Source organism: Orcinus orca, chromosome 18 (assembly GCF_937001465.1).
Source record: "Orcinus orca chromosome 18, mOrcOrc1.1, whole genome shotgun sequence".
In the NCBI taxonomy this organism is placed as follows: Eukaryota; Metazoa; Chordata; class Mammalia; order Artiodactyla; family Delphinidae; genus Orcinus; species Orcinus orca.
In genome coordinates this window covers 3,304,771-3,328,832 of record NC_064576.1, presented here as the reverse complement: position 1 = coordinate 3,328,832, position 24,062 = coordinate 3,304,771, and the positions used below count along the sequence as shown (strand labels likewise).

The 24,062-nt window shown below is 47.4% G+C and overlaps 1 protein-coding gene across 2 annotated transcripts in view; it reads left to right on the top strand.

The window, feature by feature from the left end:
* Positions 1-24,062, top strand: part of MYO16 (myosin XVI) — a 478,842-nt gene that overhangs the window by 420,836 nt on the left and 33,944 nt on the right. For both annotated transcript variants that reach the window (XM_033435062.2, XM_033435063.2), the window contains exon 32: positions 1,216-2,247. In XM_033435062.2, coding sequence (XP_033290953.2) covers positions 1,216-2,247 — 1,032 coding nt within the window. The remainder of the gene's footprint in view (positions 1-1,215; positions 2,248-24,062) is intronic.

The following is a 24,062-nucleotide window of genomic DNA, read 5'->3' as shown; positions in this document are numbered from 1 at the left end:
TCAGATCAAGAATTCCTACAGATTAGCAAAGCACCAAATTGGTAAAACAGTTCAAGATATTTGAGAAGTTTTGATATGTTAGTAAAACTGTGTGTAATTTTCTAAAATTAACATCTTGGCTCCAGAGAAATTATATTTAATAAAATCTATAATTTACAGTAAAAAACATTAGAAAAATAAGTCTTCTAGAATTTTTTAACTTAAACTTTAATAAATGATTTGAGTCATATTTAAGTAGTTTTTCTGCCTCTTTAAAAATTAGTTCTCGCTAATATTATGCTCTTTTGTTTTTCTAAATATCTTCCTTCTTTTCAATTTACGAAGTTGCCACTGAAGTTCTTAGTGAAATACAACACTCTTGATTTCCCTGTTAAGTGTGTTAGGATTCAGATATATTAATTAACTGTAAAACAAGCCCTTGGCATCATTTTAACAACGTTCTTTTTAGGAAAATAATCTTTCCATGCATGTAGTTGTTTTCAATGGTGTTCTGTCGTGTTCGTTTTAGACCATTTAAATAATCCAGCTTAGGTATTTCCTACAGGAAACACCCACAGGGCACCAACCCGCTAATTTGCTGGTTCTCTCCAGTCTCCTATTTTCTCTTCTCTAAAAGCCATGAGGAGCAGTTCAGCCAGTACTTAGTCCACACGTGTATCAGGCCCTCAGAACCCAGGCGTAAGCAGGTGCCAGTGCAGATGGAAGGCGCCCACCCCGCTGCATCCCAGCCCTTCCCGCTGCAGGCGGCTGGCAATCCTGGGCTTCCTTACGGGCCACCTTACCTCTTCCTTGACTGGTGGCAGTTGTCCTCCCCCTCCGAGATCAAAACAGGCTTTTCCCCTTGGCAGTCGTGTGAAGTGCAGGGAGACACGGACCCAGGAGGGTGGGGAGATGGGGAACCTGAGGTTGAAGAGAACCAGACCCTGGAGCGGGGAGCGAACTGGACCCTGGAGGGTGGAGGGACCCGGACCCCCGCAGCGGGGAAGCGACCTGGACCCTGGAGGGTGGAGGGACCCAGACCCCGCGGGGGAGGGGGGAGAACTGGACCCTGGAGGGTGGAGGGACCCAGACCCCGCGGAGTGGGGGGAGAACTGGACCCTGGAGGATGGAGGCCGGGTCCTCGCCAGTCGCGGCGCCGGGGCAGCTCCGGGCGCTGCGCGAGGCTCGGGCCGGGTCCCCCGCTAACACTGCCGCCCCTTCTCCGCCCTCGCCCAGTTCTCAGCCGGCCCCGGCCGCACAGCGACGACTACAGCGCCGTGAAGAAGATGCCGCCTCGGAAGCCCACGCGGAGCCCGCACACCAAGCTCAGCGGCTCCTCGGAGGAGATCTCGGGCGCCAGGCCGGGGGCGGCGGGGGCCGGCGGTGCGCGGCGCAGGGCGAGCGGCCCGCAGCGCGCCCCGGGGATCCCCGCGCCGCCCGCGCCCCCGGAGCCCGAGCCCGTGTACATCGAGATGCTGGGCCGCGCCGGCAGCCCCGAGCCGGCGGAGGCCGTGTACGAGGAGATGAAGTACTGGGCGCCCCCCGAGGGCGGCGGCCTGGGGGCTGGCGTCTCGGCGTCCGCCTCGCCCCCTCCGCCGCGCGACGGCCGCAGCCCCCTCCCCTCGGAGGACGGCGACGCCGGCGGGCCCTGCCGGGACGCGTGCGACATCCCCGCGCCCTTCCCCGACCTGCTGCCGCACCGGCCCCCCCTCCTCGTGTTCCCCCCGACGCCGGTCACCTGCTCCCCGGCGTCCGACGAGTCGCCCTTGACGCCCCTGGAGGTGAAGAGGCTGCCGGTCCTGGAGACCAGCCTCAGGTACCCCGTGCAGCCCGAGGGCGCCGGCCCCCCGTCCCCGCAGCACCCCAAAGCCCCAGAGGGCGACGGCGACCGGCCCGCGTTCGCCGGGCCGCACGGAGCCTCCCGTCCCCCCACGCCCGCCGCCGCCCCCCGGCCGCCCGCGCACTTCACCTCCGCGCCCGAGCCCGGCGCGGGGAGGCCGGCGGAGCCGCCCCGGGGCCCCCCGAGGCCCACCTCGGCCCCCGCGGGCGCGCCCTGCAGCCCCGGCCTCAGGAGCCCGCACCCCCCCGGGAAGGCGGCCCGGGCCGAGCCCCGGAAGGCCGCCCCCGGCGCCCCCTCTCCGGCCGCCTACAGCCCCCCGAACTGCAGGCCTGTGGGCAGCCCCCTGGACGAGCTGGCCAGCCTCTTCAGCTCGGGAAGGAGCGTGCTCCGGAGGTCGGCGGCGGGCCGGAGGATCCGCGAAGCCGAAGGTGAATTTCGCACACGGAGGTAGAGGCGTAGCTGCAGACGCGGATGTGTGCCGAGGTGCCGTAGATACGGTTTAAGGAGCGCTTGAGGTCATTGCGGGGTCGTTCAGAGCAGGTACCAACTTAAAAACAAACATCTTATGCAACCAATATGGCCAGGTAGGTAAGAATGAATCTTTCCGTCTCGTAGGTAAAAGTTCACGATACAACAGCTCACAGCGCTAAAACTGGGTTTAATACACCCTTGTGACTTGAGAAGTATTAGAGCAGGACTCGGCTTGAGCCGCTGATTTCCGTTTCCTGATAATATTCACTTGCAACATGGAAGGGGCACTTTTGTCACATTATGCCGAGATGCCCCTTTGGTTTACAGCTCATGGCTAACCCGAGTGTCCTCCAACCTGCTGTCCATCTCACTTCCACTCCCGGCATCTGGGACGGCTACCTGTTCAGTTACTCTCTTACACTCGCTCAGTACCACTTACGCTATGTTGTTCTGGATGAATGATTTTTGTGCTGTTCCTTTGCCACCCAAGGAAAATTTTAACTCAGTTCTGTTATATCTGCATCTTCTCATTGAGCAGCTCTGTCTCATAACTAGTTAGCTGTTGACAGACTAGTCAAGTGAGCTCAGGGCTAAGCTGCGGCAGCCAGAGGCTGTTGCCTGTATTAAAAAGTATTTATTTTGTGTCCATATAAAAGCAGAAGGTAGCTAGCAAAGCAAAAAAAAAAAAGCCAAAAACACAAAAAGCCCTCATTAAGAATTTGTTGCTAATCTCTTGTAAGGAGCTCACCATGTGCTAATTCATTCAGACGAGGTTGCCTTTGAGCCGGAGGCGCCATTTGGGCACAGATTCTCTTAATAATCACAGAGAATGTAGTCATCTTCCAAAAAACATCTTTTTATACAGAACCAAAATATTTTCCAATGTGCTGTATTTGGGAGGGGAATTACGTGAATACAAAGCATCTTCTCTTTAAGGAAATTGTAGCAGGTCCCTCGACCATGATGCCATTAACCCGAATGTAGATGGCAACTACTAGCCGCCCCACTTTACAGAGATGGGAAACTTCAAGGTCAGGAGGTTAAACACCTTCCTTAAGGTCAGGTGGTAGGACTGGAAATAAAAGCTTATGATGTGACGTTTTATGTACGCGTTAACCTGCTGTTTCGCCTAAAGAAAATACATAAATATATTGGCTTTCATCATTTGATTAGGTCCAAAATCTCTAGAAAATCTAGAAAACATTATCAATAAGTGAAAAGTAGGTCAAGACTAAGAACACTTAGCAAATGAGTGAATAACCTAACCCCCATTTATTCTTTTTTTTTTTTTTTTGCGGTACGCGGGCCTCTCACTGTTGTGGCCTCTCCCGTTGCGGAGCGCAGGCTCTGGACGCGCAGGCTCAGCGGCCATGGCTCATGGGCCCAGCCGCTCCGCGGCATGTGGGATCTTCCCGGACCGGGGCACGAACCCATGTCCCCTGCATCGGCAGGCGGACTCTCAACCACTGCGCCACCAGGGAAGCCCCCCCCCCCATTTATTCTTCAGTCAGATAAGCTAATTGTTTTTTTAGCTAACAATTTCTTCTTAATTACAGGCCATTAATAAATGAAATTGTCCTTGTAAGTAGGAGATGGCTTGAATTTCACAAGTCATATGTTTCATTCCAAGGAACAAAATGGACTCTAGGAGAAAAGCCTTAAATGAACAAATTACTATTTGCTTTCGGAACTAAAAGTTTATTAAAACCAAATTTTACTATAGATGGGAATTGGATGAATTCTTCTCGGCTGTATTCAAGGAAGTGAAATTAATGAATTTGTAGACGGGTGTCAGCATTTGGAAATCCCTAAGTCTAGGACTTGAGGGGAGGATTCCAGTGAGGCCTCCAGGCAGGGTGCGTGGATGTGCTAATATTTACCCTTGGTAACATTAACCGGTATTTGGGAACATGTATCAAAACCTCAAGCACAACATTGTTAGTGCAACTCTGAAATTATAAAATATCTATTTTTCTACTGTGGGCTTTTACAAAACACTCTTTATTTTGAAAAGATTGTCTTGAGCCACTTACGACTTTCTCATAAATATATGAATTGGCAGCTTCTGCCCCAGCACAGTGGCTGTAATAACAGGAAGCTGCAGTAGGAGATGGCTCGTCCCCTCGCACCAGATGACAGGAGTCCAGCTGTGCAGCTGAGACCGGTGGGATTCCCGAGGGTCCGTGATGTAGGAAACACGTTGACCAGCGTGCAGGACGTGTCCTCCTGGGATCGTACAGGCTATTCTTTTAGGATGTCAAAGGGGCTTAAAGAGAAGACTTGGAAGAAAAAATAGTCTTGATGCTGGAGCTAATCACTGGAGCTGCTTATATGATTATTAGGGTTTACACCATGTGATCCTGGAGCCAGTAATCCGTTGTCTTCTGAATGAATCGCATGGCTGGTATTCGTGATTTACTGGAGTCCTGGGACTTCTCCCCTTTAAGATTTTAAATCTTCTTCTTTACCCTTTTTATATTTCAACATATTCTTCTCTTCACCTGAAATAGCTTCCTTACCAAATAATCCAGTGGGCGGCTAATTCCGCCTCAATGCACCTGAATTAATTACAGCTCATTTCTTGGACCGTTGTGATATGGGGAAACTGCACTGCAGATTTGCAGAAGGGTTCAAAATATTCCCCTCGCTTCCTTAGAAAGTGACCTTGAAGAGATTAAACTGCTCCTTATTACCCTGCTAAAGGTATTTCCAGTTAAAATATAAAGGATGGTGAGTTGCGTATAGAAAAGGAGGTCCTTTGCTGTTTAATTCTACAATGTCACTACTCCATAGACTTAATATCCACGTGGGATTTTATAAATATCATGTCCCTCAAAACAGTTCATTTTCTATAGACTCTTGGATATTCAATTTGAGGTACACAGGTCACAGAAATTCTAAGAGTCCGGGATGCAGGTATAGACAAAATGTGATTGTGCAGGTGACAGATGTGACTGCAGTCTGGGAGGGGTAGTATCAGCAGCAAGTAGCTGCAGTGCTTACTATGCTCCAGGCATTGTTTTAATAACCTGTTTAGTTCTCACAAGACTAAAATGTATCTGCTGTTAGCATCCCCATTCTACAGATGGGAAAACTAAGGCACAGAGATTAAACTTTCTCAAAGTCTTCCTCCTTTGAGAGAAACAGCCTGACTTGAATGCAGTGATTCTGGCTCCGGGGGCATTTGTCTTGGCTACCTGCCCAGGACTGCAGAGGAAAAAAAAAAAACAGAGGATAAGCCTTTAAAAATTCATATTTGCTCACCTGAGGTGCAACCACTAAGAGTCCTACAGTTTGGACGAAGAAAACGGTTTCATAAAGTCAAAAATTCCAAACATGTACTTTACAGATCGCGGATGTAAACAATTGTGGAATACCCACTGGGCCCTTAAAATGAAGAATGACTAAATGTTTAATTGCCTGTGACTTCCTGGTTATCCCATTCATTCACAAGGTGTTTTTCATCTGATGCCATAATATGATTAATATTATTATGCTAATTATTTATAGTTGCCTAGTTTCAAAAATTATGAGACCTCATTCAAATGCAGGGGCAGAGTCATTGGCTTCTTGGGGCCACGAGGGTGCGCCATCGTTCCAGATGGCTTCGTGGCAGCTGGTTGTTTATCTAGAGCATGAAGTAAAGTGAGCATGTTATTCTGTACCCGTTGAAAAAGATCAGATGATAGGGTAGTACACCTCAGAAATCTGGAGAAGAATGTGGAGGAGTCTGAGTTGCAGAATATTCTGTGAAAAAACATTACTTTGTTACTTTCTGATACTGTGCATCCTTAGTTTATATGATATAAATAGGTAGTTAAAAATTATATTGACAACCAAAAATATAGAGAGACAATATTTCTTCGCATATAATAGGTGTTCATTAAATACATTTGATGAAAACCTACCTAAAGAAGAAAAAGCAGTTTTACATATAAGTATATTTGTTAAACCTGGCCCTTGTGGCGTTTTTACACAGAAGAACCACTGAAGCCAAATGGTAATTACTCTTAATTTCAAATATTTCATTTCATTGCATAAACACTCCAAGTAAGAGTATTTTGAGTTTTTACATCAAAATATTATTTAAATGAATTTTTTACAGCATGATACTTGATTCCATAGGGCCATTTATTTTCAAAAGAATTATTTTTAAAGTCGGCTTCATGGAAAATTTCAAACATACAAAAGTAGAGAATAGATGAATGAACTCTCTCTGTGGCCAGTCTTAGCTCATCTCCAGTTTTCTCCACCATCAGTGGATTATTTGGAAGTATGTCCCAAGGTCAAATCAATTTACTAAGAAATATTTATAAACCTTTTATTAGAAAAGTCCTTTAGAAAAAAAAAGGTTTATTCTTAAGTCACCTTAATTAGTACAGACCAGTCAATCCTTCTGAGCCTCATGAATGTAAGATTGTTGCTCAGGACAGAAGCCGCCTCCGGATGCCGGAGACTCGTTTTTCATGATATAACCAAAATAATTCTCAGGAGTTAGCTTTCCACCAAAACAACACCGGCCTGCGAGATCTTCCACAGGTTCTTTGAGCACAGCTCCAGACGTGCGCAGCTGTGCAGACAACTTTTCTGCTACGACAACAAGTGTGGATTTCTAAATATCGCATCCAAACAGAACTAAGTATGAAAGATCAAGGTCCCAAAAGACATACGGTTGCATCTTAAATCAACATGGTGTGAGGTTTTGACGCCTCACTGCCAAATTAAGTACAATTACCTATGCGTTGTTCAGCCACAAGAAGATGCCTTAAAATCAGTGAGCTATCACAGAATTACAGGCAGAAACCTCTGACCTGCTCAAGGACAGTGTTGGTAAATTGTCATTCTCTGCTCCTGGTGTTTGAGACAGAAGTTTCGACACCATCTTCATTTAATCTGTGATGCGTTGTAATGAAATTGCGGCATACGGAATTGGTCCTCCTCGTGCAGATGTCTAGGTCCCATCATGGGATGCAGGGCTTGACATCCCGGAGGCTTCTTGCCTGCATGCAGCCTCTACTAGCAGTTTATCCGTGCCGAGCTGTTAATCTTTCTCGCTCCCCAGCCGCTTTGCTTTCTCTCCATGGTGATTTATTTGTGAGCGGTGGTGGCCTGAGGCTTCATGAAAATTATGAAGGGCGTGGAGAGCAAGCACATAGTTTACTGATGTGTAGTTGAGCGCACTCCTGCCTCTCATAAAGGTCTCCCTCCTGTGAAAGGAAGGAATTCCGCGGCCTTCTGGAACCATTTTAAATCAACCCTAAGTTTCCCTCGTTTTCCAAATGAGTAAGTCCTCCGGGAAGACGAGCTTCACATCCCCAGAGAAGCAAGCTGTCCATTTATCATCTATCAGGCGAGGATGAGCTATAGAAATGGCTCCCCCTACCGTATCGGTGAACCTGAGCTTGCACAGAAGGAGAGTAGATCTCTCTGTGAGAAAAGGACGTTTTCACCCAGTTCCTGGCCCTGCTGCAGTAAAGGAGAGTATCTGTGTTTGGGACTGGCAACCGGACATTGCAGTGTCTCTAATTCCCCGGATGTCCAATAGAAATAATACTTTGACTGTCTCCGCTTGGAAATGAGCTTTGATCAGTAGCCAAACATACCTATGTGAAGAGCACAAAGCTCCTTGTCTTCTATGTTGAATTGGACAGTTGAAAACATGCCTAACATTGGTTGTGAATGTGGTGACATTTTTCTCCCAGTTTACGGCACCTTCTCTCTCTAAATGTCCAAGAATTCACACAGGGAAATGGTGCAACCAGGGACCCATAAACAGGACTTGTATTAACTTGTAGAGCTAATTCCCTTGTAGTCATCATTAATGTGAGCACGGGGCTTGCCACAGGGAATCCAAAGTAGAGAGAAAGAAATCCGTGCGCCCTGCCCTGTCCAGGCAGTGCAGGTGGCAGGGGGGGGGGTCCACCCCATTTCAGTGAGAGGCTTTACGTGGAGGCTATAAACCATGAGTGGGTTTGTGACTGAACCCCCAAGTGGCCCATGAACCTTAGGGGTTTGTTTGTACCTCGTTTAGCGAGAGGTTGCACAGATTTCATCACAAAGTGTCGGTGAGCAGGACACGGTGCAGGGCCGCTGCTGCAGATGTGCACAGCTGGCATGCCTGGCAGCCCAGAGGGGAAGTGCGTGACGGCTGCAGTTGAGGAGAGCCTCACGCCAGGGCTGGCACGTGGGCAGGAAGGGTGATGGGGACAATGATGGGGTGTGGAGTTAGTTTCCCGGGTGCAGAGGGGAGCCGGTATGGCAGCCAGAGGAAGCCATGTGTGGTGAGCCCTGCCTCTGAACGTGAGTTCAGGGTACCTGGTCCTTTTAGCATCTGGCCATGAGCCTTGAAGGAGAGAGAGAGAAAACAGAGGGTGCACGGAAGCAGGGCAGGATGAGCTTCCCACCTGGAAGCTCCAGGACAAGGCCTGGAAGCATCTCCAACGTTCCTCTTCTGTCCCGCGAGAATTCAGCATTAACCCTTAGGGTCTCCCCTACAAATTAAGAGCCAAAGGAAGAAAGAGAACCAAACCGATAGTAGCAATTCTGGGTATGTGCCTGTGACCTCAGAGAATGGGAACTACTCAGAAACGCTCTGGAACATTGGTCATGGTGTTCTGTTAATAGTGTTAATAGCTAATGCTTATAAGTGGCCCTTTCCTGTCGGCCAAGCATGCAGACGTGCCTCTTCTCCCCGGGTCCTGTCTGTGAAGCCAGAGGTGCAGGTGTCAGCCTCTCCATCCACCAATGAGCAGCCGTAGACTGAGGGATGAAGTGATTTTCTCATAATCGCAGAAACTGATCAGTCCCAGAGTCAGGAATCAAACACGTCTCTGTTCTCCCAGACCCTGGGTCCTTTCTACTGTGGCATTCTTAGTCTCCAAAAAACAATTAAAGTGTAAAAATGATACCCAGTCCCTGTCTCAGAAAGTAATTCCCTTCTGAAGTTAAAGATAAACTCCTTACCAGGAAAAGATATGGGAGGAGGACGCATAAAACTTTTCTTTTTGTAAAAACACAAAAGCCAAAGGCCACATAAAACTGTTGGAAATGTTCCTAAGGGACGCGGAAGTGTCGGTTTTGAGCTGAGGGCGTGTTCCTTGAGTGCCCCTTCGCCTCGCCCTCACCTTCCTGATAAAACCCTTTCTACTCTCTGGTCCCACAGACCGCCCTCCCTAGTGTCAGGGACCCACAGCACACAGGTGGGGCCGGAATAACTCCTCACATTCGAAAGGATTGCTGGCTCGCTTTCTGTCTCCCTTTGACTCAGCCTCTGTGAGGCTTTGCTTGGGAACAGTTCCTAGTTACAGGTGAGCAATCACTCACAGCAGTTGTTTTCACTTGCAAAGCGTTCACCCAGCATCTTTCCTTAAGGAAGTATCTGACTCTGTGGGATGTGAGCGTCGGGATGTGAGTGTCCGTCCTGGGAGTGGAGCGTCTCAGATGCCTGCTCAGGACCACCCAAAAGGTAAAGCTGTAGCGACCTCTCACCCTGTCCCAGGGCCACGCTAAGGGCTGCACAGATGATCAGAAGTGGTTCTCAACAGCCGGCATGATTGGGGCGGGAGAAAGGCACACCCATGAAAGCCCTCCTCATCTGTGTCTCTATGGCAACTTTTTATTTCCTAAGTTACGTGGCTATAGAGACAGAAATATAGATAATGGCAACATTAGAAACGTGGCTGAAAAAAAAAATAGTGTCAGGCCCGTACTCAGAGCCCCTCAATAAATGTTTGTTGGGGGAATCTTAAACTCAGAGATCTCCTGAGCTTGGGACTTCCACTAGGCACAGCTGCTTCATTCTTCCTTGAAACCCAGGAGCCAAACCAACCAGAGAGTTGTGACAATTAAATATTTAGATCAACCTGATCAAAAAGTTACCCTTCGAATAGTGTGAATTATCCTGGGAAATGAGCTTAATGTCTTGGCTGTGAGCCTACAGCTGCCAGCACGCCTTCAGACCAGAGATGGGCATCTCGCACAAATGGGTCATCATGTTTGAGATGAGCCGGAAGAGGCAGAGAAGCATCCCAGCTCCGCTGTTCTCTAAGGCACAGTCAGTGGGAGGAGGCTCTTTTGTACCTGGGATTCTGGAAGAGAGGGCAGTCTTTTCAGAAGTGGATTATCTTTCCTAACCAGTAAATATTTTTCATGCCATCAAGCATTAAAGCAAGCAGCCATTGTGTTGGGGGGTCTCTAGACTAGATTTTGAATTAAATGCCCACTGGGGGCTCCAAAGAGAAACCCAGTGCTTTATCCTCTAAGCCACTCAGCAACTCTCCCAAAGCAAGTTAATAAAGACCTTCCTGGCTCTCCGCATCTCATTATTGCCACAGAATACAATATCCCGGGGTTTTCTTCCTTTTGTGAAGAAACTCTTAGAAGTGACAGGGTACAGGGAAAGTTTCCCTAAAGATGAGCTGGACCGCTGCCATGTTCTCTCTGTCCTTAAGAGGATTGGAAGAGAAAAAGATGTTTCTTAATTACCTAAGAGTGTTTAGGTTCTTTAGGCTGACTTGAATCATTTTTATGATTAATTCTCAGATTAGCCTAGAAAATTCCTCACCACCTGAGAGCCAGCTATATTCAATGTCATTTTACCCACTGCCCTATCCCATGAGTCACCCGCTGTGTGTGAAGCTTCTGAGACCTTTTTCTATGCTGATTTTCACTTCTTTCTTTTTCTGGTTTCTCCTTGAAACCAGAAAGGTTCGTACTTAGACATTGTACACTGACAACATACCGGGCGATTGCAATTTTACATTCACTAATACATGTTAATTGTAATAAGCCAAATCAACGACAATCTAGTTCGCTTTCCTCCCCACAGAGGTGACTCGGTCCTAAAATACGCAGGGACCAAAGCATGGCAGACATGAACTGGAGCCCAGGTGACACACGTTTACAGTGGAACACTCACGGTAGCATACCTGAGAATGTGTGTATTACCAAAGTCCTGCAAAACCTACAAAAGAGCTTCTGCACACCCAGAACTCTGACTCATGATCAAACATACTCTTCCCCCCCCGCTCCCCTGGCCAAAATGTCCATTTTAAAGAATGGAAGAACTGGCATATGTGCACTGTAGGTACAACAGGGTAATTCCCAAGCAAATAGGCATGTTTTCGATCTTAGTTTTACTATTCTCCTTTGATGTGGAAAGATCCAGGAAGGAGTAAGTAAGAGACAGAAGACTTGAGCAAAGCAGTGGGTGAAAACTACCCCTATTCAGGCATTTCCATGTTACTGAAAAGGGAACCAAAGCTTGCAGCCCTTAAGTTACTTCCTGAAGTCACATCTGTTTGTCGGAGTTATGTTTGCTTAATTCCAGTTCTCAGGTGAGATCACCAGCCAGACAGGGGCCAGGCTGGTTTTAGAAGCAGGATGGAGGGCACCCATTTACATCCATTTACATCCGTTTAAAGTAGCCGAACGCGCGCCATACCCTTAGCAGTTCACATGTCTTTTTTCAAGTAAATAACCAATGCCCAGCAGCAGATTCTCTAGTGCAGAAGAGTATAGTTGTTTTTAATTTTCATGAGAATTATATTGACTTTATTTTGTCTCTTGGTATTTAACCACCTTTATATATAGCTTGTAATGGAGCCCCTCCTGGATTTTTAATAGAAACTTGTGTTAAGAATAACTACTTCAGGGCTTCCCTGGTGGCACAGTGGTTGGGAGTCCGCCTGCCGATGCAAGGGACGCGGGTTCATGCCCCGGTCCGGGAAGATCCCACATGCCGCGGAGCGGCTGGGCCCGTGAGCCATGGCCGCTGAGCCTGCGCGTCCGGAGCCTGTGCTCTGCAGCGGGAGAGGCCGCAACGGTGAGAGGCCCGCGTACCGCAAAAAAAAAAAAAAAAAAACAATAACTACTTCATGGACCTAGAGATTATCATACTAGGTGAAGTAAGTCAGAAAGAGAAAGACAAATATCATGCAATATCACTTATATGTGGAACCTAAAATATGACACATGAACCTATTTACAAAACAGACTCACAGACATAGAAAACAAACTCATGGTTACCAAAGGGGAAAGGGGGGGGCGATAAATTAGGAGGTTGGGATTAACAGATACACACCACTATATATAAAATATATAACCAACAAGGACCTGCTGTACAGCACAGGAATTCTACGCAGTATCTTGTAATAACCTACAAGGGAAAAGAATCTGAAAAAGAATATATATATAACTGAATCACTTTGCTGTACACCTGAAACTAACACAGCATTGTAAATCAACTCTATTCCAATAAAAAATAAAAAATTTTTTTAAAGACTGAAAGAAAGAATAACTACTTCAGTCCTTGAGAAAAATACGTCATCTACGTTTGCTCCATTTAAGGGACTCCTTTGTGCTCCCGTCGTAACATGCTTTCCAGTGCCTTCTGTCCATCCCCTACCCACCACATGAAACTTAGCACAACCAGATATTTGGTTGAATTGCATACGTGTCAAACGAGACAGTAAAACTCTAATGGCTGGCGTTCATTTCACTGATGTAGTTCACTTACCCAGGCTGGGAATCATGTCTAATCTCCAGAGGCTGGGACAGCGACACGGGGCAGAGGCACTGGGCTTCTGTGTGGTGATGAGGGATTATAAAAATGTCTTTTTAATCTGATGATCATTAGGAAACCCAGCGATGTGGTCCAGCTGCTAATCAGAGAGCATTTCCATTGCTGCAGGGGTCGAATCCATCTTAAGGAACCCTCTGTAATGATTTTAGGGAAAAGGTTCCATTTTTCAGACAATAAAATCATTCTATGACATCGCCCCCAAGACACAAAGTCCTTTTCAGGATTAAAAAAATCGGAGGTTAACTTCAGGCAAAATGATTCAATGAGTAACAATATTTGTGTTGCTGTTTGCTACTTGCCTCCAGTTTTCAAAGAGGTTTGGAAAAATCGTTACATGAGAAGGGCGGGCTTCATTCATGCATTCAAAACATGCATTGAGGGTGTGTTTTGTGCAGGGCGTTGTACTACATTGTATGGATTTTAGAAGTAAAATATGGGATCTGCTCAGAAGCAGCTCACAGCAGGGAAACACGAGAGATCCGAGGTACCCAGGCTGCAAGAAACATTGTCCGGGAAGATGCTGCTTGGGCTTCTCAAACTGCTTACCCTTAATGCTTGTGAAATGCTGCATTTTTATTCAATTTATTCTACTCTCTTTCGTTTTTAAATGCTTATCGTGACCCACTAAATTGATTTTCCAACCCATAAATATGTCCTTTGAAACACTGATCTGGAAGGTAGGATTTATCTGGAGGGAAGGAGGAGAGTGAAACCCAAGCAGTGGGAGAAACAGGCTGAGACCAGTGCGTCTCGCACTGTAAGAGGAGGGTTTGTGCAAGGACGCGATGGCGCCACCAAGTGATGTCTTGGAGGAACTACACCAGGGTGTGTGAAAAGGGCTTTTCTACATTCGTGTACTTGTAAACGTATATTCTTTAAAGTGAAGGATGAGAAATGCTTAGCTGTGGGCACATGAGGATGGGACCGCCACCTCCTGACTGGCTCCGAGGGGCTTTCTTCCTGTAGTTCTGGGTGAGATGAAAGCCATTGAGATCAGCTCAGCCTTTCCGTCAGTGTCCCTCCCAGTGTCCCATCCTTCCTGGGTGGCCGACATCTCTGTGATGTGACACTGCCACTGCGACGGCTCCGGGGACATTCAGTCACACAGGCACATAGGGTTTGAAGGCACAAGGAATTAGTAGTGTCCGCCCGTCTAGTTCCGTAAAGGACCCAATCATGGGAACCATCAAAGAAACAGGCCACGTGGCTTGAGGAGAATTCTGACAAGACTTTAAGTCTGTATAGATATTTTTAATTTGTTATGTAAGGCCTCAGAGCTGCTGCGTAGCAGCCACCCGGGGTGGGCAGTGGGGCTGATCTACAGACGTGCAGGGCGCCGCCAGGCTGTTAAAATGTGGCCATGTCTCTGCACCAGTGGAAATCACTGCCGTCCTGAGCCCTCCGGGGCTCCCAAGCCCCAGCCCCGGAGGTCTTGCCCCAGGCCTGCCCTGTGTCCTCCTCGTGAACTGTGCCCACAGGCAGAGGCTTGAGGTCTGTGACTCCTGCCTGTTTTTATTGGTCCTGGCTTGTGACCTTGGGGCTCTTAAATATCTGGGGTGGATAAAGTTTATAATTAGTTCTGAGCAAGGATTTTGAAAAGACTCAGTTTACACCACTGCGTTTTGGCTTTTAACTTTTGCTCATTTTACTGGTTCTCTCTGACCCGGCTGCAACTACATCAGTGAAATGAATGCCAACAATGAGAGTTTGTCTTGTATGACATGTAAGTGATTCAGCCACGTCTCTGGTTGTTCTGAGGTTCACGTCGTGAAGGTAGGGGATGGACAGGAGGCACTAGAACAGCATGTTGTGACGGGAGCACAAGCTGGTGTCCCTGAAATGGAGCAAACGTAGGTTATATATTTCTCAAGGATTGAAGTAGTTGCTCTTCAACAATTTAGCTAAACATTAAAAATCCAAGAAGGGCTCCAGGACGAGCTAAATATAAAGGTGGGGCTTCCCTGGTGGCGCAGTGGTTGAGAGTCCGCCTGCCGATGCAGGGGACGCAGGTTCGTGTCCCGGTCCGGGAGGATCCCACATGCCGCGGAGCGGCTACGCCCGTGAGCCATGGCCGCTGAGCCTGCGCGTCCGGAGCCTGTGCTCCACAGCGGGAGAGGCCACGACAGTAAGAGACCCGCGTATGGCAAAAAAATAAATAAAAATAAAAAATAAAGGTGGTTAAATACCAAGAGACAAAATGAAGTCAATACAATTCTCATGGAAATGAAAACATAGATAACCAGTTCTTATTCTAAAGGGATCTGCTGCTGGGTGTTGGTTGTTCCCGTGAGAAAGGAGGTAGAACCTGATGGAGGTGTCTTGGGGGTACCTCCTTGTTTTTTTCCGATAGTAGGTATTACCAGTCTCCCATCCATGTGACACCATACCAGTGTCAACAAATACCGAAAGCTCCCAATAAAAGAAAAGGAATATCGTCCTCTCCATCTTTGCTTTCTGGAGAAAACACACACCTAAACCAGGACATACACTGTCAATCTTGTGCAGCTGTGCAGGTGTGGCGTTCCAGGCCTCCTGGATTTATGTTACCACCTGGCATTGAGGAAATGTAAAAATACCAGCTATATAAATACCCGCGTGACCCATGAGATTAGACACGAGGAACGGGTCTCCAGGCCAGGGCAGCTTGTTGTTTAGATGTTGCATATTCAGCTCATTATAGGGGAGGCGAGCTCCAGGGAAAGGAAAGGGTGGCCATGCTTCTTCCTGCGATGGCAGGGACCGGAGAGTTGGGCCCAAAAGGAGCCACAGCTCGTCAAACTGAAAAGAAAGTTGACACAACATAATTCTCTGTGCCTTTTTGGGTTCTGCAAACCTTATTTATACTGACAGTCATTTTTTAGCTTTACTATGGGTACATTCTTGCCCTGCTCAGCACATATGTTGTTGAAGATATCACTCTATTTCCTGCCTCGGTTGGTGTTTTTAGCACAAACCATCTCCTAAGACTTGGCAGGGGAGTGGGTGGCGGGAGCTAAGGCGGGGTGGGCAAGGAAGCCCTTTCCTTCCACCCAACTTAACCCCAAGCGTGCGTCTTGGTGACACTTTCTGCCGCAGAAGACTGCTCAACATACAAGGTCAAGAGCAATCTTGATCTATTCAAGAATGATGAATTCATAAGGGGTTTTTTAAAAGTAGGGAGGAACACTGGGGCGCCGGCTCTAGCCTCTTAGGGTAAGAAGCAAGTCCAGCTAATACATGTTTTCAATCCACCCATCCTTGCCAGTCGCCGCAGTGTTGTACTTTTCTGCTTCTTGAGTAATCAGTTCTTATAGCCATGTGACCATGTTGTGGAATGCGGCTGCCACAGGAGTCATCGCATGGGGACCTCATGTGGTCCCCAGCACCAGTAGACACGGAAGCTCTCTCTTGATCCATTTCTGGGACTATTAGCAAAGGGGTGATGGAGTCTGGTTCGCGTCGCTTAAGGTCAGTTAGACGCCTGCTGTTCAAAACACACGCCTCTTCCGTGTGCCCTCCTGACCACACCTCTTTGATAATGTGCCCTCTGCTGACATCTGACATCTCCTTACACAACGCCACACGTGGAATCTCTCTTCCTGTTTGAGTTTAGGACCAGCCACTGTGTCTACCTGAATCCCTACCCCTGACATTTGTCTTTCTCTGAGGCGATCTGCCAAACGTCTGGGTTATACTCTCATGGATAAGAAAAAAGTCTTATTCATGTCCTAGAAGCCGTCAGAGTGCAGGGGGCCTGGGGAGTGATCTCTAGATCCTTATTTTTGTGCATGTGTTTTTTCCTCATGTGCAATAATGTAAGATTTCAGAGAAATAAGAGATTTAAAAGGCATTGTTCCTTGGAACTCAAAGTAGATATGGTTTAACACAAGCTGGATGCCGATTCCGGGTCTGAGCGGTCCTGCCCATGCGTAGTGACACACCATCTATGTGTGTCTGTCAGCAGAGTCGAGCTGCGACTTCTCAATTTTAGAAACGAGAGGCTGAGAAGCAGCAGGACCATGCCAGGCTCCTGTCTCAGACTTTGTACTTTTCCTTAATGCCAAATAGGAAAAAACAAGCACATTCCTCCCTGCAGTAGCCTTTCTGGAGAGGAATTTTCCTATAGAGTTGCAGAATGAATGATAGCCAGCATGAGTAATGAGTTTAAAATGTATTTTCACATTTTTTATGCCTTGCATAGCACTCTCAACCTTAAATCAGTCGAACAGCTATAGTTTGTTTTTCTCTTGCGTTCCAGAAACCTGGATCTTAATCTCATCCGTTTCCAAAATACACCCTAAAGCTATCTCAAATCCAGGTAACCAAGAGAGAAGTGATGTTTTTAAGCATTCTTCCTAAAGAAACACTCCATCGCTCAGTCCTTCCTCATTCTCCTTGACCTTTCTGTGGCATTTGGTACCGTGAGCCTCCCCCTGCTTCCAGAAGCCTTTCCCCTCTGCCAGCCACCCACCCTCCCGTCCCGCGTTCTCCCCCCTCCATGCTTACATCTGACCGTTCGTATCCACTATCACGTGTGCTCTGCCGTCTGCCTCTCTGCTTGTAGGAATGTCACCTTTCCTGGAAGAGATCCTCCCTCTCGAGAGATTTTTTTTTTTTTTTTTTTTTTTTTTTGCGGTACGCGGGCCTCCCACTGTCATGGCCTCTCCTGTTTCGGAGCACAGGCTCCGGACACGCAGGCTCAGCGGCCATGGCTCACGGGCCCAGCTGCTCCGCGGCACGTCCCGGACCGGGGCACGAACCCGCGTCCCCTGCATCGGCAGGCGGACTCTCAACCACTGCGCCACCAGGGAAGCCCCCGAGAGATTTTTAAGTCTCCGCTAGACATTATCTTTTCAGTCCTAACAAATGCTCTTGTTCAAATCATCGCCACTCGGTTTAACCCTTGGGTAGGCGGCTGTCACTTCAGAGTCCACGTTCGCAGCCCTAACGGCATCCCCATCGCTGGTCCTGGCCGACTCCCAGGGATCTGTAACTCGGTGAAACCCCACTTGCACTGCTCCTGCAGCTGCCCGAGTCTAAATTCTCACTGCTTTTCCGTTTCCAATCTCTCTTCGAAGCTGGTCAGCTGTACACCTTTGTTGCTGGATGAATAACACTTTACAGATACAGCCTCCTTCCGGGCACACCCTCACTCGGATACTTGCTGGAACTCCCCGTGTGATGCCCCGGAAGGTCCAGGCTCCTCCCACACCCCAGGGCAGAGCTGGGGCAGAGCCCACGAGGTGCTCACTCTGCCGCTCGACATTGTGGCTTCCTTTTCCCTCCTCCTCGCCACATTCTGTCCCTGCTTTTGCAAATCCAGTGTTTTCTCCCCATGCCCGCCCTGCGGGGCTCACCTGGCCACTGAAGCCCCCGCCTCTCCTGTGGATCCCTGGGCATTTGCACGGCTTTCCTTTCTGCCCCTGGTCTGCTGCTGAAGGTGCTCTGGAGACGATCACCTTCGAGTTGATCACCTTGCGTGTCGAGTCGCCATCTAGAAGCCTGAGAAGAGGCACCTGTTAGGATGCCCCCTGGGTCTCCTGTACAGGCTGGCATTTTAAGTGTCAAAGGCTTTAACACACACACACAAAACCCAGCCAACATTAACTCAGCTGAGTAGAATGAGCATCCCGCAATGACGATCACAGATTATTCATCCCTACATCCCCCAAGATAGTTGGACAGTCATCCCTGCTTTTTCTTCTTGCACTTTGTCAATTGTTTCCATCCATTCCTGTAATTTATTGTGTCTCATCACCCCTCTAGAATGGGAGCATTGAAGGAATCATTTCTTTTAGTTTATATTTCTAAAAGCTCTTGGCGAATTCTTTGCATACCAATTGAACTGTGTAGGACTTGAGAATTACGTGTTCCATCCCTGCAGAAGCCTCGTGGTGTAGAGGAGGAACGTGTTGGCCCACGGCTCATCACTCTGCATTCTGCTCACACAAAGCCCCCAGAGTGGCCGCCAGCTCGAGGGCATCTCACTGTTTCCCACGGATGGACCAGCCCCTGTACCTTTTGCCTCTTTCCTCTGGCTGTAGATTTGGAGGGAGTTCTCTGAGTCGCTCACCGCACTCACGTGTTTCTCGAGCGCCCCAAACTTATTCAAGGAGTCATCTTCCTCCCCAGTAAGAAGCTTCTCTCCTCCCCTGAAAATCTTTGCATCCCTTTCCTGAGAGACGTTCCTCTGCTTAGCCTCCGTCTCCCAGCAAAACCCTGTTTCCTCTCCTCTTCCAGACATGTCCCCTTCCGTGAACTTACACCTCTGACTCCCAGGTGAACTTGCACTCCAGTCCTGTGACCAGTGAAGAGTTAGGCTTTTTCTGTTCGGACATTGCTCTGAGGATCGCATAAAACAGCAGCTAGCTTTCACGGAGTATCAGTGAGAGCCAGACGTCATGCGCCCTTGTCACCTTATTCAGTGACATCTCCCAGTGAGAGTCAAGTCCTAGGAGCCAGGACTGGATCAGGTGCATTGCTGCCAGGACCCTCTATGTTTGGGACAGGTTCTGGGTTTTTTTGTTTTCAAGAAATTGAAACTTATGCAATTGGGGGCAGGAGAAACTTCTTTAAGAAAAAGAATAAAAATGACCAAAATTTAGGGAGCAAAGTGGACATTTATTTAAAATGAGAAGATAAAGCAAAGCAAAATACTCATTGTTCTGTGCTTAGAACAGTGCCTGCGCACACTAGATGCTCAATAAAGATCTGTTGAAAGGAAAAGAAAGAAGTAACAAAAAAATACTACAACAACATTGCTGTAGAAATTTTGTCAGAAAAAGCTGTCAGGCACCCAGATGTTAACCGTGGGTGCTTTGCTCGACTCCCACGGGCCTTAGCAGTGGTCTTTGAAAGTGGCGTGTGGTCTGGAGCTTCCCCTGTAGACTTGGGGTCAACCGGCTTCCACCCGTCTCCAGCCTCCAAGATTCCAGGAGTCAACACTGACCAAATCGATTATCATTTCCTGACATTCGACATTGTAAAACCATGTAAAGTAAGACTTTTTTAAAAAGCAACTATGCATGAACCTTGTGTATTTGTAGGACAATAATGACATAATTATCAGTGGTAATTAGTGGGAAAATAGTGAAAACACGAAATTTCCTACCGTCGGTCAGGAATAGATTTCCAATACTCACAAGTGTTTTCTTCTGCAGGTTAACGCTCTTAGGTTGAAATCAAACAGCTCTGGCCCTTTGATTTTGTTTGTTGTTTAAAAGCTATGACATTATTATTGACTCTATTCCCCACACTGTACATTTCATACCCGTGACTCATTTATTCTGTAACTGGAAGCTTCGCTCCTCTCAATCTCCCTCACCTATTTCTCTCGTCTCCTGCCACCCTCCCCGCTGGCAAGTACCTGTTTGCTCTCTGTATCTATGACTCTGTGTCTGTTTTGTTATGTTTGTTCATTTGTTTTGTTTTTTGAGTTCCACATGTAAGTGAGATCACACAGTATTTGTCTTTCTCTGTCTGATTTATTTCACTTAACGTGATACCTTCAAGGTCCATCCATGTAGTCACGAATGGCAAGATTTCATTCTTTTTTATGGCTGAGTAGTATTCCATTGCATATATGTACCACATCTTCTCTATCCATTCATCCATCGGTGGGTTGCTTCCATATCTTGGCTATTGTGTCTTGTCCAGTTTAACACTCTTAGGTAGAAAGCAAACAGCTCTGGCCCTTTGAATGAGTAAAACATGTTTACCACACACACTGAAATTTCCTTACCTTAAAATGTTAAATAAGTGGCGATTAGAACTCAAGGCATATCATTAACAGTGGAAATCCTTCTATATGTTTCCAGTAATCTCATGTGAATGGGGAGAAATGATTACTGTGGTGTATGATTTCTCTGTAATAATTCACATGAATTCTTCAGTTGGTGAACTTGTCAACTATTTCGCAGTTACACAGTGTGGTTTCTTTAAGAAAGTGGATTTTTTATAGCAATGTTGTTGTATTCATTCATTTATTATTCACCCTTTTTTCTCTCTCTTTCAACAAATACTTATTGAGCACGTACTATGTGCAGGCACCCTTGGAGGCACCAAGATTGCATTTGAGCTCGTGGTGTCAATGTTCTGGAAGGTGGAGACAGAAAACAAACACTTGAAGCGTAACATGTCATGCGATGAGAAGGACCGTGTAGAAAGCTAAAGCAAGTTGTGAGGACAGAAATTGACCTGGGGAAGGGAGAGGGGTGCCGTTTTCCGGAAGGTGGTTGGGAAGGCCTTTCTGCTCGGGGTGGTTTGCGCGGAGCCCTGAACAAAGCGCAGAGCCCCTGGCTTCGCTCCGGGAGAGTGAGGGGATGAGTGGAGGGATGCAGAGAAGCTGGTGGGGCTGGGGAGGGGTGCGGCAGATGGGCAGCTGGAAATGAGGTCCAAGGCAAGCAGGGAGCGGGGTCCTGGAGGGTCCCTCAGCCTCAGGAAGCCTTTGGATCGTGATCTGAGCAAAATAAGAAACCGGTGGAGAGATGTGAGTGGGAAATGGTGTGAACTGACTTAGCTTTTTTTTTTAATTAAAAAAAAATTTTTTTTTCTTCTGGCTGTGCCACGTGACCCATTGGCATCTCAGTTCCCCGACCAGGGATCGAACCAGCGTCCCCTGCAGTGGAAGCGTGGAGTCTTAACCACTGGACCACCAGGGAAATCCCATGACTTAGCCTTTAAAGCAGGGCTTGTCAACCTCGGCCCTATTGACATCCCAGGCCAGATGTCTTGTCCCCCAGTCTTCATCCTGGAGGCCTGTCCTGTGCATTGTAGGGGGTTTTGCAGCGTCCCTTACCTCTACCCACTAGATGCCAGTAGCACCCACCTCCCCGGTGTGACAACCAAAAATGTCCCCTGGAGAGGTCGGGGGTGGGGGGAACGGGTGTGGGGTGCAGTATCATCTCCTATTGAAAACCACAGTTTTCAGAACATCACGCCCACCCAGCCTGATACTCTGGTTGTATAAAAGCTAGCACTAGGCTACTGAATTGTCTTTGCATTCATATTTTGAGATTTGGTAGAACTGTCTCGTTCGACTCATACTCAACTTGAACGCGTCTTCATTGCGTACTTGTGTTCGATCATCATATCTTAATGTGAAGACTGAGACTGTATCTTTGAGTCACATCCCCCGATGTGATTCATCTTTCCTGTACCTGTGAGAACAGCACCAGGAAGCAGGGGGCGGTCACAGAGAAACCCTGTTCACAGGCTGCAAGAAAATTCCACAGGAATTCGAATTAGCTAATGTTACGATGCGCCCATCAGAAGGCTGCCCCTGAAATACACAGGCCACTGATTTCACAAGATGCAGAGATACATAAAAGACTCAGACACACCCTTAAATCTCTATGTGGGATTTTCCAGCCCTCACTTCCCTACTTGTTAGCTTAGATTCATTGAGAATCTCAAATATTTTCTTTTGGTGTGACTTTTCTTCACCCTCAAAACCCCGATGACCACGGCTTGGAGGCACGAACAAACCTGATGACTGTATTTGATCTGTGTTGTTTTTTTAAATTTTCCACGAAATGTGCGTCCTGTACCTGCACTTTTATAGCCAAGCCTTCTTCAGACTTCATGCCAGGGTCCTCTTGACGGGATGCCGTTGCAGTTCCTTTGGTGTTTAAATAATGGGTGTCCTTTTGACGAGGAATGTTGCAACCGTTCTTGCATGAAACTGACAACTTTACAGCAAAATCAGATTTTTGAGAGTCAGAACCTCATTGGGGTTGAATCGAGAAATGAACAAGTTGGGGCACAGGCTCTCATGCACGGGTTCAGCGTGGAGTCAGGGTGTTTATGAGAAGAGGCTGACACAGAACGTGGTGACCAAGAATCCCTCGGTTAATATTCATGAATAAGCATAACCCCAAAGTGGCGATGTCGATATTGATGTCGCAACTCTATTTCAGTGTCTAGAGGACAGTTTTTCAAGCTGGGGTTCCCAGTTCATTACCACTGAGGCATGGGTGATACAGGCACAGAAAAGAAGATGCTTTATTCTTTACATCAGCAAAGGAAATAAGGAAGAAAGCCTTTAGGAAGGGCCAAGCCAAAGAATGGGTGTGGGTGGACGGCAGAGCCCTGCACACCTCGGTCTAAACCCAGCGGCAACACACTGGCTCACGGTGAAATGTTCGCAGGTAGATTTACCTCCTCAGGCCTCAGTGACCTCATCTCAAAAACAGGCGAGGGAGTGACAGCTCTTCGGAATTGTTATGAAAATGAGAAGTAAGTCAAGCCCCACCTCTAGCAGGGGATTAGCACATAATAAACGTGCAGGAGATGGTAATTACCGTAAGAACAGTGTGAATAATTGTCATCAGGTTGACCACTTATTCTTCCATCTTAAGAAGGACTCGCTCCCTTATTCCAATCCAGAGCCATCCTTGGAATAGACAGACGTGCGCTCTTACGATAAAAACATAGAGAAAATGTTAGTAGATAACGTAAGGATCACAGCCTAAGTTTTGAGACACATTTTCAAACATTTTTTGGCTACAAGTGAACCTGCTGATTGGACATATGAAGATTTTTTTTAAATTTTAATAGCAAAAATGGAGGGTTCGACTATAGTTTACATATAGCAGTTGTTTATGAGATAGAAATCCATTCTGGGGGAAGCTAGCATCACATACTCGTACCAGGAGTTCACACAGCGTCTCAGAGTACTGGGTCCTGTACCGCCAGGCCTAAGAGGACGTCCCTGTTACCTAGATGCTCCGCCCTGCTTCACGCTCTGAGCCTAAACAAGACCCCCTGGAGAAGGTTCCCAGCCCCACTGCCACCCAGCTGGGAGCCCACCGAGTTCCTTCATCTTCTTGCTCCTTCCTCTGCTTGTTTGTTGTCAATCACGGTCCCGCGGGCGACGCTCCAAGCTACCTGTCTGCTCATTTCTGGACCTCCAGCTAGTGGAGAGAGTCTGGCCAGAGTAAGCATTCAATAAACAACTGAATTAAAGAGCGAAAAAAAAAAAGCTTAAAGAGAAATAAAAGCAGGTGAATGTCTGTGTCTTGAGATAGCTTTAACACCAAACCTGTTTTACTAATTTTCAGAAGATGATTTTTAAAAAGGCAAAATAGAGTTGACCAAGTTGAATAGATACTCTTTCAGTTCCAGCCCGTTTAATAGTCTCTGGCCATCAAGAGCTAAGATGGTGAAGCTCCCCCGACCTCGCCTTGGCCGCGATGCCCGCCTTGGCCTGGC